Here is a 13,239-nt window from a genome sequence, read left to right as displayed (position 1 = left end):
GGTTAAGAAAGATAACCCACCAATTCCCCCCCCCCCCCCCCCCNAAGATTACCCATCACTCCCCGTTTTTTTTGCACGTTCAGTTTAGTGGAGTTTGTGGTCTAGTGGTAACTTCTCTTAACCTCTCTTACTTATCTCTCCTAATCGGGTCGGGTCAGCCCACATGGAATGATCCACGACCCATAATCCAATATAGAACAAGGTTGTCATCTAAGAAGACATAGCGACAGGCCATTCTTTAAACTTTGAGGCCTCTGTGAAGTTGGTAGGCTCTGTAGAAGGAGGGGAAGAAGCAATAGTAGGAGATGTGCAAGCAAGATGAGTTGTGGGCTTGCGTTTGGACGCCAGATGTAGTTGCATGGTGTGGGATCGTTCAGGTGGATTAGCAACTTTTGATTTATGTTTAGGCGCAGATAGTGTAGTTGAAATTAGAGGATGCTGTTGTATTAGGCTCTGATACTATATTATACTGATGCTAGAGGGGATAGTAACTGGAGCTCTTCATTTAATTCCAAATACAATAATACAACAATATTTATAATACAACACAATAGTAGTATTCTAGATGGAACCAACTACAAAAAGTCTTAACTACTGGAGGCTGCTGGTGATCCTTTATACGATAAGATATGTCCAATATTTTCAATCACCAAGCTTTTTGGTCGTTGATCCAAGCCAAAGCTTGGAAAGTGAATCACCTACAACACATCAGTGACATTTTTAGTGACATTTTTTCTGTTCAGTTTGAATATCATAATGTGATTAAAGTCCAAAATCCCAATTATTTGGTTCGAGGGGTAAGAACTCTTTAATCTCAATTTAGAAGGTTCAGTTACGGATACTTCATTTGTCTCAATTCATGTGTCATACTTTCTTTTTTAGTCTATTCGAAATGAATGTCATACTTCCTTATTTGGAAACAATTCAACTTTAAACTTTCTACTTACCTTTAAGGAAATAATTTATAATCACACAAATATATATGACTTGTTTAGATCACAAGTTTCAAAAGTCTTCGCCTCTTTTTTAAAGGCGAAATAGCTTCCTGGCCACTTAAACTTGCATCAGTTTGTAAAGCCGATATAAGAACTCTTGAGTTTCCCATTTGAACACCTTTACTTGAAAAAATGGTTACTAATAAACACCTATGATGGTGCGTGTTGTTCAATTGTTGCTGACATAGATTTAATTTAATATTTTATATAGCCACATCATCCATTCACCCACATTTTGTTGACACCTGTATGTTCAAGGTCCAATTTACGGGCCCTATCCTTTTTCAAAATTAATTTATTAAATTTTTATTTTTTCTTCTCTTTTCCTTCTTTTATTCTTCACCTCCTAGGCACGAATGGTAAACAAAAGCTCCGATAATGGAGACTGAAGTTCAATCGAATCTGATATCTGCTTTTTTCCAAAACTCCTACTACCACGTCATATTGGGCTCAAACAAAATCAGTTTCAGATTTGAATAGGTTGTTTTTTGTTGGGGGCGAACTCGACCCGTCCAGCCAGTCGGATCGGCTGCCTGGACACATGGATAGAGAGAGAAGAAGAAGGTGCTGCTTTGCTAGCTATTGTCCTACCCTCTAAAACTCGCTCTTTGTGTTCTTTCTTAGGATTTGAAGTACGCCCTTTGCAATGGAAGCTCTGCAGAGCTCCTTCACTGGGTTTTCTCTGATTGGTAATGTTATTGGTCTTGACATCACCTTACTTGCCATGGTTTTGCTAGAAGTGGCTATGGTAGAATAGAATGGGGAAGGGGAAAGGAGAGGTGAGAGTTTGGTAGGGAAGACGAGGGGAAAAGAGAAGGGGAAAGGGAAGGTCTCTTTTTTCTTTTTCTTTTTTTTTTCAAATAAAAATAATATTATCCACGTGCCTTTGTAGCGTGATTTTCACACAACTTTGCCATGTCAGTTGTGCCCCTTCCACATAGGCATAGTCAATGGTCAAATGTGTTTATTAGTATTTATCGCATCAAGTTGGAGTGTTCAAATGGAAAAAGTGCAAGTTCATGTATCGGCTTTTAAAAGTCCTACAAGTTTAAGTGTCCAGGAAGCCATTACGCCTTTTTTTAACTTAGTGCCGAGTCAAACACCGTCACATATATTAGGATGGGGGAGTACAAAATTTGATTTTGAATTTGAAATCCTGCATTATTAGTATAATCCCCGCATAACCAGAAGTTACTCCATTTTGCATGCTAAAAAGCTTTTGCGTAATACATGAGTAATTTAACCAAAATCTTGCACGGAAAAGTTAAATTTACTCAGCAGCTTTCTGATATTTAATTTCCAATAGAAATTGTGACGTTATAATATCTCATACAACTTGAGATATCGTTTAGGTAATTACGTTTCTCTCTTTGTCTTTGCTTTACTCTGACGTGGCACGGTTGAACTTTCTACCAAAAAATTCTTACGTTTTATAGTAATCTCATTGTCATCATCAAAGTTTTAGTTACATGCACGTAGGATGACGAACGACTACTTCGTTATCCACTTTGCTTATTGTCTGCTCTGTTCCCTTTCTAGACACTTGGATTATTAATCTTCCTTTCAAAGTGATGATTAAAAAGGAAATATCCATTGACGTTAGAATTTGTGGGCATTTGGACATAAGAATTGTAAAATTACGGAAAACTAAAAAAAAATCAAGTAAAAATGGTATTTGAAAATTAAGGTTGTGTTTGGATATGAATACAATCTCGGGTTGTTTTTGAAATTTTGTGAGTGATTTGAAGTGGAAACTTTGAAAACAGTTTTTTTTGGAGTTTTTTAAATTTCCGAAAGATTCCGAAATTCCACTTCAAGTAAAATTTAATTTCACTGTCAAACACTCATTCCAAAAAAAGTATTTTTTTTTAAAAAAAAAAAAGTGAATTTTTTAGTGGCCAAACGGGCCTAGGCACCAAACTTAAAATATTTTTAAAAAACACACACATTGACATAAGCAAATTAACACAACTTCCCACAAGTTTCCTTTTCTATCTACGTCGAATGCTCTATGGAAAAAAAGTCTCTGTGGTATTATTAAAGGGTGCATGGATGACTGAATTTATTCTTTTCTTAGTCAAAAATGTCGTGTTTGAACTCTGAAATTTAAAATCTTTTTGGAAAAAGGTGTTTTATTTTTGTTTAAGATCAGTTTGAAGCTAGACTGCCAAGTTAGTAAACTTTGAACATATATATATATATATATATATATATATATATATATATATATATATATATATATATAAAGTTTATGGATTTTTATAACGACCTTAAGTAAATATATAATAAGTGACTGGATTCATAACCAAATATTTATGAATATTTAGTAGATTTTTTAATACATATACAGAATATATGCAAAAGCTACTGGAGTCACAGAATCCACGTGTAATAGGTTGGATCCGCCCCTGAACACATACATAATTGGACTATAGGTATGAACAAGTTAGTCGCATACCACCGTTAGAAAAGAAAAGGGCAAATATCATTTTAACATGCGGCGAAAATAACTGCAAAAGAGTATAAAATTTATATATTTTTTGAATATAAAATATAATACTAATATACAGCGTTATTTTACAAAAAAAAAAGATAAATAAATAAAAAAAGGAACATGTTAGAGTCGAGGTGCGAACAAAAATTTGCCTTACACCACCGCTATAATAATGAAAAAAAGGAAAGAACTCTCGTTAGTTAAATTAAATTAGGAAAGTCAACAGTTGTGAGCAAAATCCCCAAAATTTTGGAACCCTAAACCTAACCGCAACTCCTTCTTCCTCCTCAAACCCTCCCCAAAAATCTCACAAAAAAGCTTTCAGCTTTCTATCCTCTCTCTGAGCCCCAATCCTCCCTCTGAGCAGCTAATCCTCGAACGCCAGGAACTCAATTGAACACAACCCGTAACCCGAACCGAGTGGAACTGAAGCCCTAAATTTTTCTTAATTTCCCCTAATTTCTCTCCATGGCCACCGATGCTTCCCCAAAATTTCAAAAACCGGACCTTTTATCAGTGCCGCAACCACCCGATTACCACCTCTCGGAGGTCGCCGTTTCGCCGGCGCACGACGGGCTGCATTTCTGGCAGTTCATGATAGCCGGTTCAATCGCCGGCATGGTGGAACACATGGCCATGTTCCCCGTAGATACAATTAAAACCCAAATGCAAGCCTTAGGGTCTTGTCCTCTTAAATACGCCAGTATCCGTACGGCCCTTGGTTCAATTCTCAAATCCGAAGGGATTCCTGGACTTTACCGTGGTATTGGAGCTATGGGCCTTGGTGCTGGTCCTGCCCATGCCGTTTACTTCTCCGTTTATGAGATTTGTAAGAAGAGTTTTTCTGGCGGGAACCCGAATAATTCCGGTGCACATGCTATTTCGGGTGTTTTTGCCACGGTAGCAAGTGATGCGGTGTTTACGCCTATGGATATGGTGAAACAGAGGCTGCAGTTGAGTGATAGTCCGTATAAAGGTGTAATGGATTGTGTGAAGAGGGTTTTGAAGGAAGAAGGGTTTAAGGCATTTTATGCTTCGTATAAAACTACAGTCTTGATGAATGCCCCATATACGGCTGTGCATTTTGCAACCTATGAGGCTGCGAAACGGGGTTTATTAGGGGTTTCGCCAGAGAGTGCAAGTGACGAAAGATTGATAGTTCATGCCACGGCTGGTGCGGCAGCTGGGGCGTCTGCGGCATTGATTACAACGCCGCTTGATGTTGTCAAGACGCAATTACAATGTCAGGTACTTAGTTATATGCTTTGTGGCTTTGTTGGAGTTTGATTTTTATGTCGGAGCTTGTTAATATTTATATGTATTTATGTTGTTTTTGTGTCTGTAATTTTGGGATTAAGCTTGCTTTTCTATGACCTGCCTGAAGATGCTCTGTCCCCTTAAAGTGTCCATGTTTTGCAAAGCACATTTGTAATTGGATTTCTCAAGGTAGCTAACTAAACAAGCAAAATGTAAAAGTAGGAAGGTATCGTTTTTGGGACCCAAAAGTGGAAGATAAAACCTGGAGCAACAATTTTGTTGATACTTAGAATAAGATGTAAGTTCAACATAAATCAACCAGCTTGAAGGGCAGAATATGTAGCTGCGCTTTTGAAGTTCAAAGAGATAGCAGTTGATTAGCATGTGTAGAGTAATATCTGTTTTCATTTGCTATGTAAGGGTATCTTGAAAATTGGTAAGAATCTGAAGGTTATTTTTTTGGTTTGATTTTGGGGTGTGTGTGTTTGTGTGTGTGTGTGTGGATGGGGGGGGGGGGGGAGTTGTGAGATCTGGGGTTGCTTTGGGTTATGTTGGTTCAAAGGTAGGTATGTGTTTGGTTTGAGAGAATGGTACTGATTTGGGCAGATTAAGTACTTCTTTTATTTTCTATTTCAAGTTTGGCCTTTCCTAAAATATTTTGAGACATGAAAGGTTACGTTTCTGCTGTCAGCACAAGTAGAATATAGGTAGTTGATTTACAGGTCTAATAGGTGATACGGGTCTAATAGGTGAGTGCTGATGCGCAAGACATTTGCCTTGCCTTGCATTGCCTTCTAGGTTCTGTTGGCTGAAAACCTGAATAAGATACTTTGACTTGTGCTTCATCAAAAAGTATATCTGACTTCTTCATATTATATGACATATGGTATGTGGTAATGATTTTATTTAGTTTTTGAAAATGTTTACGTGAGCGTACAAAATGATTTCTGTAGTGTTTTTGATGTGGGCTCTAATTAAGAAATCTGCTCTAATGAGTGATTGGAAGATACATTGTTTTCGTACTTACGAGCAATGCTTCAGGCATCGCAGTTCTAGGAGACGTACACTTTGGTGGGGTGGGGGTCCTAACCACCAAGAAAAAATTACAAAAAGAGCACTTCTCTTTCCTATTATAAGGGCCGCGTGCTATGTTCTAAATCCATCCAAACAAGTAATTTCTGTAAATTAATGTAGCTGCCATGAATGGTATTAGGTATGCAGAATAAACGCTTCTAGAGTTGTACAGATTAGTTGCTGTTGAGTGTTTGGTTATTGAAAATTTAAAACATTTCTTTACTACAGCCTGTTTATCATAATGGAACCGATTCATAAAATGTGTGCAGTACAATGCTAATGTTTCTCAAGCGCACTATTTTATTTTTGTTCTCAAACTTTTCACCTTTAGTCTGAAGCAGTAATTATTGTGATGGCTGAGTGAAACAATTAACTAGGCATTTGGTCAATATTTGAGTTGACGTAGAAAAAAAGATTATTTGAAGTTGAAAAGAGTATGTGATAGTGATGCATTTGTGAAATTACATTACTCATCTAAACTTTAACATGTTGGTGCAGGGTGTCTGTGGCTGTGACAGATTTAAATCTGGGTCAATCAGGGATGTTTTTCGGACAATTCTAAAGAAGGATGGATACAAGGGTCTTATGAGGGGGTGGGTGCCAAGGATGCTTTTCCATGCTCCTGCCGCTGCAATTTGCTGGTCTACATATGAAGCTTCCAAGGCCTTCTTCCAAGAGCTCAATACTGGTAGCAGCAGTGTGACCTGAACATTTATTATATAGAAAGAGGGAATATTATCACTTCATCTCCAAAATCTCTGTTGTTGTATGCATACCATCTTGTTTTATGGTCGAGCAGAAATTCTACTTGCTGCAGGAGACTGAAGACGGAGAGACAAGAAGAGGGATTGTGTAGCCTTAATGTGGCATGTACAATCACGTAGCGATATTTCATTTTTATTTAGGTTTCTATATAATTTATGTTAAATTCGAATTAGTTAGGTGAGATTGAGTCATTGTTTGATGATTTTTTTTCCATGTCATGGAGAAATAGGGTGAATCGGTTTGGAAAATTGTGTTGAAAATTTTGAACATTAATTCTTCAAATGCCATGTTGCCCGAAAGTTTTGGAACATTAATCTCTGAGTGTATGCGTAGATCTATTCTAACTTTCGTTTAATGGCATCCACCAGCAGCTGGGCGCTACAAACTCAATGTGGATGGTATTGCAGAACCACAGCTCACTGATTAGACACAAAAATCATAACTGTACAAGGTTTAATAAAATATTACAAAGTTTTAGCAGTGTTATTAATACATGGTGGCAATAAAATCTTCCTTGTATAACAGAGTGTTGCTTCACCAAACTCACTCCCTAATTTCTCACATATTCAAATTGCATAAATATAGCATCCACCCCCCTAAAATATGGTACTGTTTCATCTACTTCCAGATATAACTACTAGTCTACTAGTATATGATATTATTCTACTCTTAATGTATATTTGCTCATTCATTGTTTTTACTTACTCAATTATTTTAAAGTACCCGTATCTTCTAAAAGTTATTTTCGAATATTTATATTTCATGATGTCCATTCTTATTCTAACGAAAAATTATATAACAATAATTTAAATATAATCCCTTGTTTTGGGAAGAGTTATAGAACAAATTTTGTTAAATTATGCTACAATTGTAATAAAATATGCTATTATTGAAATAATCCAAAAATGGTGATATTAATATACAAGCATTTTAATAAGAGTCATAGCAGGTAAAAATCTCCAAAAAAAAAAGCCTAGATGACTTTTAATCTAGTGGTAAGAGCGCAAGCCATAATGCGTCAGTTAGGCGTACGTCATTGTATTGAAACCCCCCCCCCCCCCTCTTATACAAAAATATGATAAATGGAAATGGGAATGGTCATTATTCCTCGAGTTTTGAACCTTGTACACTTAGCCTCAGAGATTTCTAATTAAAATAGGACACAAAAAACTTGCTTTCTGATTTATAAATAAATCAAATGCCTGTTTTGGTAGCTACACCACCTGCCAACATACCTGTTGGCCCAAATAAAGGAGAATTTTGAAGATTGACAAAGGAACTCAGACATGGACCAGGTCCATCCTAGTGAGGCACAGATATGGTCAACTCAAGCATGTGAGATGCACGTGAAGGAGATAAACCTAACTTACCAGAAGTGATATCTCCTAATCCTGATCGAAAAGGTTGCATATTGGATAAGGAGAAAGACTCCTTACTCAGAGAGAACACGGCTCAAGAGAAGGATAGAGTTAGAGGTTGAGATCAATTAGAACTCTTCCACCAAGGAAGAGTAGCATCAAAATTCTTGTCAATCTCTATTTACTAACTCCATAAATATTAGTGTTGTTCTCTTTTACAGGTAACTCACATAAGCAGAGGTTAAACGTGAATTGAGAGCAAAATAGCAAGGTAATTTTGCAAGCAATTTGTGTGTGATTCAAGCGTGCAAACCCGAAGCTACTTGAACCAGATAGAAGAACCAGTTCCAAGTGTCTGTCTTTTATTCTAGTTCAATTGTAGTAGGTGGTTTCATATTGTACCTTTCAGCTTATCTAGAAGCAATTGTATTAGGTACTCAGAGTTTTCAAATTAGAGTTAACTTGAAGTTGTCGCAACAGTTGAGGCTGTGTGCTACAACAGGATTAGAGTTAATCCTAGGTTTACAAAAAAGTTTTTGTAAATGCAGTATTTGGCTCAGTGATTTTAGTGGAGAGTTTGGGAAAATCCCACTGGAAAGTAGGTCGTGGTTTTTTCACCTTTTGAACCAGGTGTTATCCACGTAAAATCTCTGTGTTCTTTAATTTCTGTACTTATTATTCCGCAACAGTAGTAGTTGGAACACATAGAAGAACCAGGTTCTTCTATAATCAGGTTAAACGAAATATTGGGCACCACACAAATCACCGCCTCCCCCTTCTTGTGTGGTATTGAAGTATAAAACATCAATACCAAATTAAATAATACCACAACAACAATAATAACGACAACACCACAACAACAACAACACAACAACAACAACAACAACCAAACATTCAATAAATACTTTAAAACCAACAAATTAAAGTTCAATTGAACATAACAATCCAAAACCAAGTTAAAATTAATTACAACAAGGTCAAAACTGGTTCTATTTGTCTAGTTCAAAGTATATAAAAGTCAAAGGGGTGCTTTGTACAACATCATTATCACCGTCTGATGAACTTTCATCTACAAGACGGTATAGAGAACCGCCTTGTGGAGGACGGGAAGAACGATCACGGGGAGGACGGGAGGAACGATCACGAGCAAGATGGGAGGAACGATCATGATCACGCCCAACTCTAGTCCTAAAAAGGATAAGCGATCGCTGCAAATATAATCCGGTCTAGAAGTCCGGAGTCGAATCCCACAGAGAACTAAGGCTTTGCTATATCTGTTTAATATCACTAAGAAGACAAGTTTGAACAATTTCCTAAATTATAAAATGAGATTTATATTTCTAACTAATTAACTAGCAAATACTACAAAGCGACAAAATTATCAACTAAAGAGACAAAGGGTTGGAGACTAAATTAAGGAGGTCTAGAGTTATGATTTCCCCATTTGTTGATTTCATTAGTTGTATGTTTCTTATAGCTTTGACTTAGTTGCCTCTATCAATCATGAACTCTCCAGCTATCATAAATCTCTCTCAAGCAATTATGATAATTTACTAGACGCACTCTCTCAAGCTACGGTAGCTAGATTCACATTACAGTTCACTTAGATCGCACCCGAGGTATCGTTATCTCTAATCCAACCTCTAAACCCTCGGTTATGACTCTCGCCTATACTCCGGGAGTGATGTTGTTCAAACAACTACCTAAATATGCACTCTCTCTCAAGCAGATACATAATAAATAGGAACGGCTAATTGAGGATCCTTTAAATTAATCAAAATCAAAACGTAGTTGAACAAATAGAGATTAACAACTAACTCTAAACTATATTAATATAACAACCAATTCATCCCCAAAAGGTTCCATCAAAACCCTAAAAAACGAATTAGCTATTCATAATAGTATGTAAAACTACAATACTAAAAATCATAACCAACAATGAAAAATAGGAAGAAGAAGGGGAAAAACTCGTAGTTGAATCTTCCTCCTTGCTCCTAGCGTGTTCTTGCCTCCAAGGGTGTTGTCTAACCCTAAAGTAGTGTCTCCTCCTCCAAAGTGGTATTTTAGGATGTATTTATATGACCTAGGGTTGATGAGGGGCGGAATTCTTCAATCCAACTTCGGATGGGAGAGCTGGAATCTGCGTCTGCCTTCGCGTCTAGACGCGGACTTTGACGCGGATGCAGCTTTTGTAATTCTTCCATTTCACGAAGGGCTCCATGCCTTTGCTTCGCTTCGCTGTTTTGTGCCTTAAATTTTCTCCTTTTTCGCGTCCGACTTCGTGCCACGCATGGGAATAGACGAGCTCCCACTTCTTTAATTTCTTCTTTTTGTGTCGAATTGTCATCTTCTGATCATTTATCATCCAAACTCATTCCTACACATAAGAAACACATAATGAGTATATTTCACTTCGAAAATCATGTAATCTCCCGCGACACACACAAGAATTAATATGCAAATATACTCAAAAATATGCACTTTTCATCATTTATCAACACCCCACACTTAAACTCTTGCTCGTCCTCGAGCAATCAAACTACACTTTTTTATAGACACGACCTTTTTAAACAATTCTCCTAACTCATCACACCAAGAGTATTTAAAATAGACTAAGCACAAAAGTATAACATCTTTACCTCAAGATTTGACTCATAAGTACAACGCATTATTCACAACTCACCCACTTACTCTAACATAGAGGTCACTGACATTACCTTTCCTTGATGAATCAAGTGCCCTCACACAACAAAAGAGAGTAGTTCCACACAATAAAATTTAAGAACACTTAGGAACTCAAGATAGAAAGAATTCACTCACTCTCAGAAATAACATTCATATGTCACAAAAGATGTACCAAAAGCTTGCCCGTAGTGTACTACTCCATTAATCGAGCTCATTCAATCTAGGATCAATTAGGACTTTATTTGGTTGTAATGTAGGCTACGGGACGGGTAGGATATATTTAGATATAAGAGTGACTACACCTCCCTAAGCACTTTAATACATATACTTTAACATTCAAACCCCATACTTATGTCAAACCAAACTCCACCTTCACATCAATGTATATTACCCATTCTTCTTTAAGCACACTTACATCAATAGCCACCACTTATCAAGAATATTTTTGTTTCACAACAATCGAACTATTTTTTTTTCTTCAATTCAAGTGGATCTTACTTTTTTTTCAAAACAGTGCACCTTTCTCCTGATTACATTAGTTCCACTCAAAAGCCAAACCAACCACCCCACTCTTTAACTTTTACATAAATCATCACAATTCAAGTGCTTATGAGAGGTTAAAAGGTTCAAATAGATAGTCCATTCAAACAAATGGGTAAGGCTTGTAATGTGGTTTCCAAAGAAACAGGATTACAGGCTCAAAGGGGTTAACTACGATACATAACAATTAGGCGGGTAAAATATACATATCTGGCTCAACAAAGAAATGCCTATATCACTTCCTAGACTGAATAAAATTACTATTTCGCTTTGCAAACACACGAGGCAAGTTCTAGGCATCAAATGCAATGCACAGAATATAACAAATCCTTACACGCACATGGCACATAACTCACTCAGGATTGGTTCGTCAAGACACTCTAGTCAAAGCAGTTAAGCAAAGTTAAGATCATACAATTTTAGGTACTTATACAAGAGTCAAAAAACTGAGCCTAAGCGTCACAACCAAAGTACTCACTATTCTCAAAGCATAACAAAGTCAAGAGATATTGCTTCAATTCAAAACACAACACAATGGCTCCTATTCCTAAAAAACTAACTACACCCGGTTCAAATAAAACCCTTGGAAAAGAACCGCGGCACAAAGAAAAACCAAGGGGGAATTATTACACTACCTACAAAGAAAATCTTTTTGTTTTTTTTTTCTTTAGACTTAAATCCCTCAAGAAAATTGTCTAATAGATCCATCGTCGGGAAAAGTCCAATCTTTTTTTTTGTTTTTCTAAAAAAAAATCAATTAAACTAACACAAATAAAATAGCATACAAAGTCACCCAGACAATCTCCTCATCCCACACTTAAAATTGTGCATTGTCCCTAATGCACACCATAACTAATAAAAGGGTAAAAGAGACTCCCTGGTAGGCCAAAGGCCGAAGCACTAACAACTCATGGGGTACTCAGACTTCTCCCAAACTTGGACCTTCGTGCGGATACCTCACACTTAGTTCCAACCATTTGATTTGTTGTTGCATCCTTCCAATACCTTTGCTTTCCATGCTCGTAGAAATCAAAAATCGACACTACAAGAATAATACAATAATAAATAAATAAATAAAACTAAATTAAAAATAAAAAAAATAAAGCTGGGTTGCCTCCCAACAAGCGCTTGATTTAACGTCGTGGCACGACGTGAATCACTTTTTGCCTCCACCTCGAGCTTATGAATTGAACCCCAAATTTTGATTTAAGCTTATGATTATGGTCATGGGGCGGTGGAACGAATCTAACTGGCCCGAGGAAATAATGTAGTATTCTTCACTCCTTGGCCTTTGTATGAGATATGTAATCCTGACTTTCTGGCAAGAAGAATTCCAGAATATATGCACCTTGTTCCTCATTCCTTGACTCTTAAATTGGTTCGGATGACTCTATTTCCATATCATCATCCAAACATAATGTGGAAAAATGCTTGGAGTGTGGACCAATGCGCTCAAACACATGAACTTCAGGACTTTCAACATCCTCAACATCAATGATACTAGAGTCAACAAAACTTATATCCTCAAATTCCTTGGCTGGCTCTAGTCTCACTTCTTCAACATTGACATCCTCAAATTGTGGTTGGCTAGGTTGTTGATGTTCTACTCTGACCTCCCCAATTAACACCTCAAATTCATGCTCTTCTTGGCTACTATCCTCAATATTGGCTTGTTGAGCATTAAAAACTCCAACCACTTGACTCAATTGAGCCTCCAACTTGCGAATAGTTGCCTCTTGCCTTTCTATGTGCAATTGTTTCACATTGTTTTGTTCCAGAAGGCTCTTTAGCATATCCTTGATCTCCTTCAGGTCTGCATTCCCAGGTTCTTTGTTCCTATTAACTTCACAAGAAAAGGTAGAACCATCATATTAAGGGGTTGGGGGAAAATAAAAAATATAAGCACAACCATGAAGGTGACCATTTTTACCACCACACACATCACACACATTCCACAAATAAGATTGAGTTGGTGCACATAACTCGCTCTTAGGAACATTTTGAAAATTTTGCCACGGGTGGTTTCCTTCACAATATGTATGGAGATCAATAGTAGAATTATCTACACATA

General features: G+C 37.0%; 1 protein-coding gene across 1 annotated transcript; it reads left to right on the top strand.

Annotated features, from left to right (window-relative positions):
* Window positions 1-3,667: 3,667 nt before the first annotated feature.
* On the top strand, window positions 3,668-6,899 carry LOC109207095 (mitoferrin-like). Its single transcript, XM_019369979.1, has 2 exons — window positions 3,668-4,737; window positions 6,319-6,899. Exons 1-2 carry the CDS (start codon window positions 3,958-3,960, stop codon window positions 6,526-6,528), a joined length of 990 nt encoding a protein of 329 aa, XP_019225524.1. The 5' UTR covers window positions 3,668-3,957; the 3' UTR covers window positions 6,529-6,899.
* Window positions 6,900-13,239: the final 6,340 nt, after the last annotated feature.

This window comes from Nicotiana attenuata, unplaced genomic scaffold (genome assembly GCF_001879085.1).
Source record: "Nicotiana attenuata strain UT unplaced genomic scaffold, NIATTr2, whole genome shotgun sequence".
Taxonomy (NCBI): Eukaryota; Viridiplantae; Streptophyta; class Magnoliopsida; order Solanales; family Solanaceae; genus Nicotiana; species Nicotiana attenuata.
The sequence above is the reverse complement of the archived record's forward strand: the minus strand, read 5'-3'. Positions and strand labels throughout refer to the sequence as shown.

Coding starts and splice junctions, on each gene's coding strand:
- LOC109207095 (XM_019369979.1), top strand. CDS start 3,958: ATGGCCACCGATGCTTCCCCAAAATTTCAAAAACCGGACCTTTTATCA. Junction 4,738..6,318: donor AGACGCAATTACAATGTCAG/GTACTTAGTTAT, acceptor ATGTTGGTGCAG/GGTGTCTGTGGCTGTGACAG.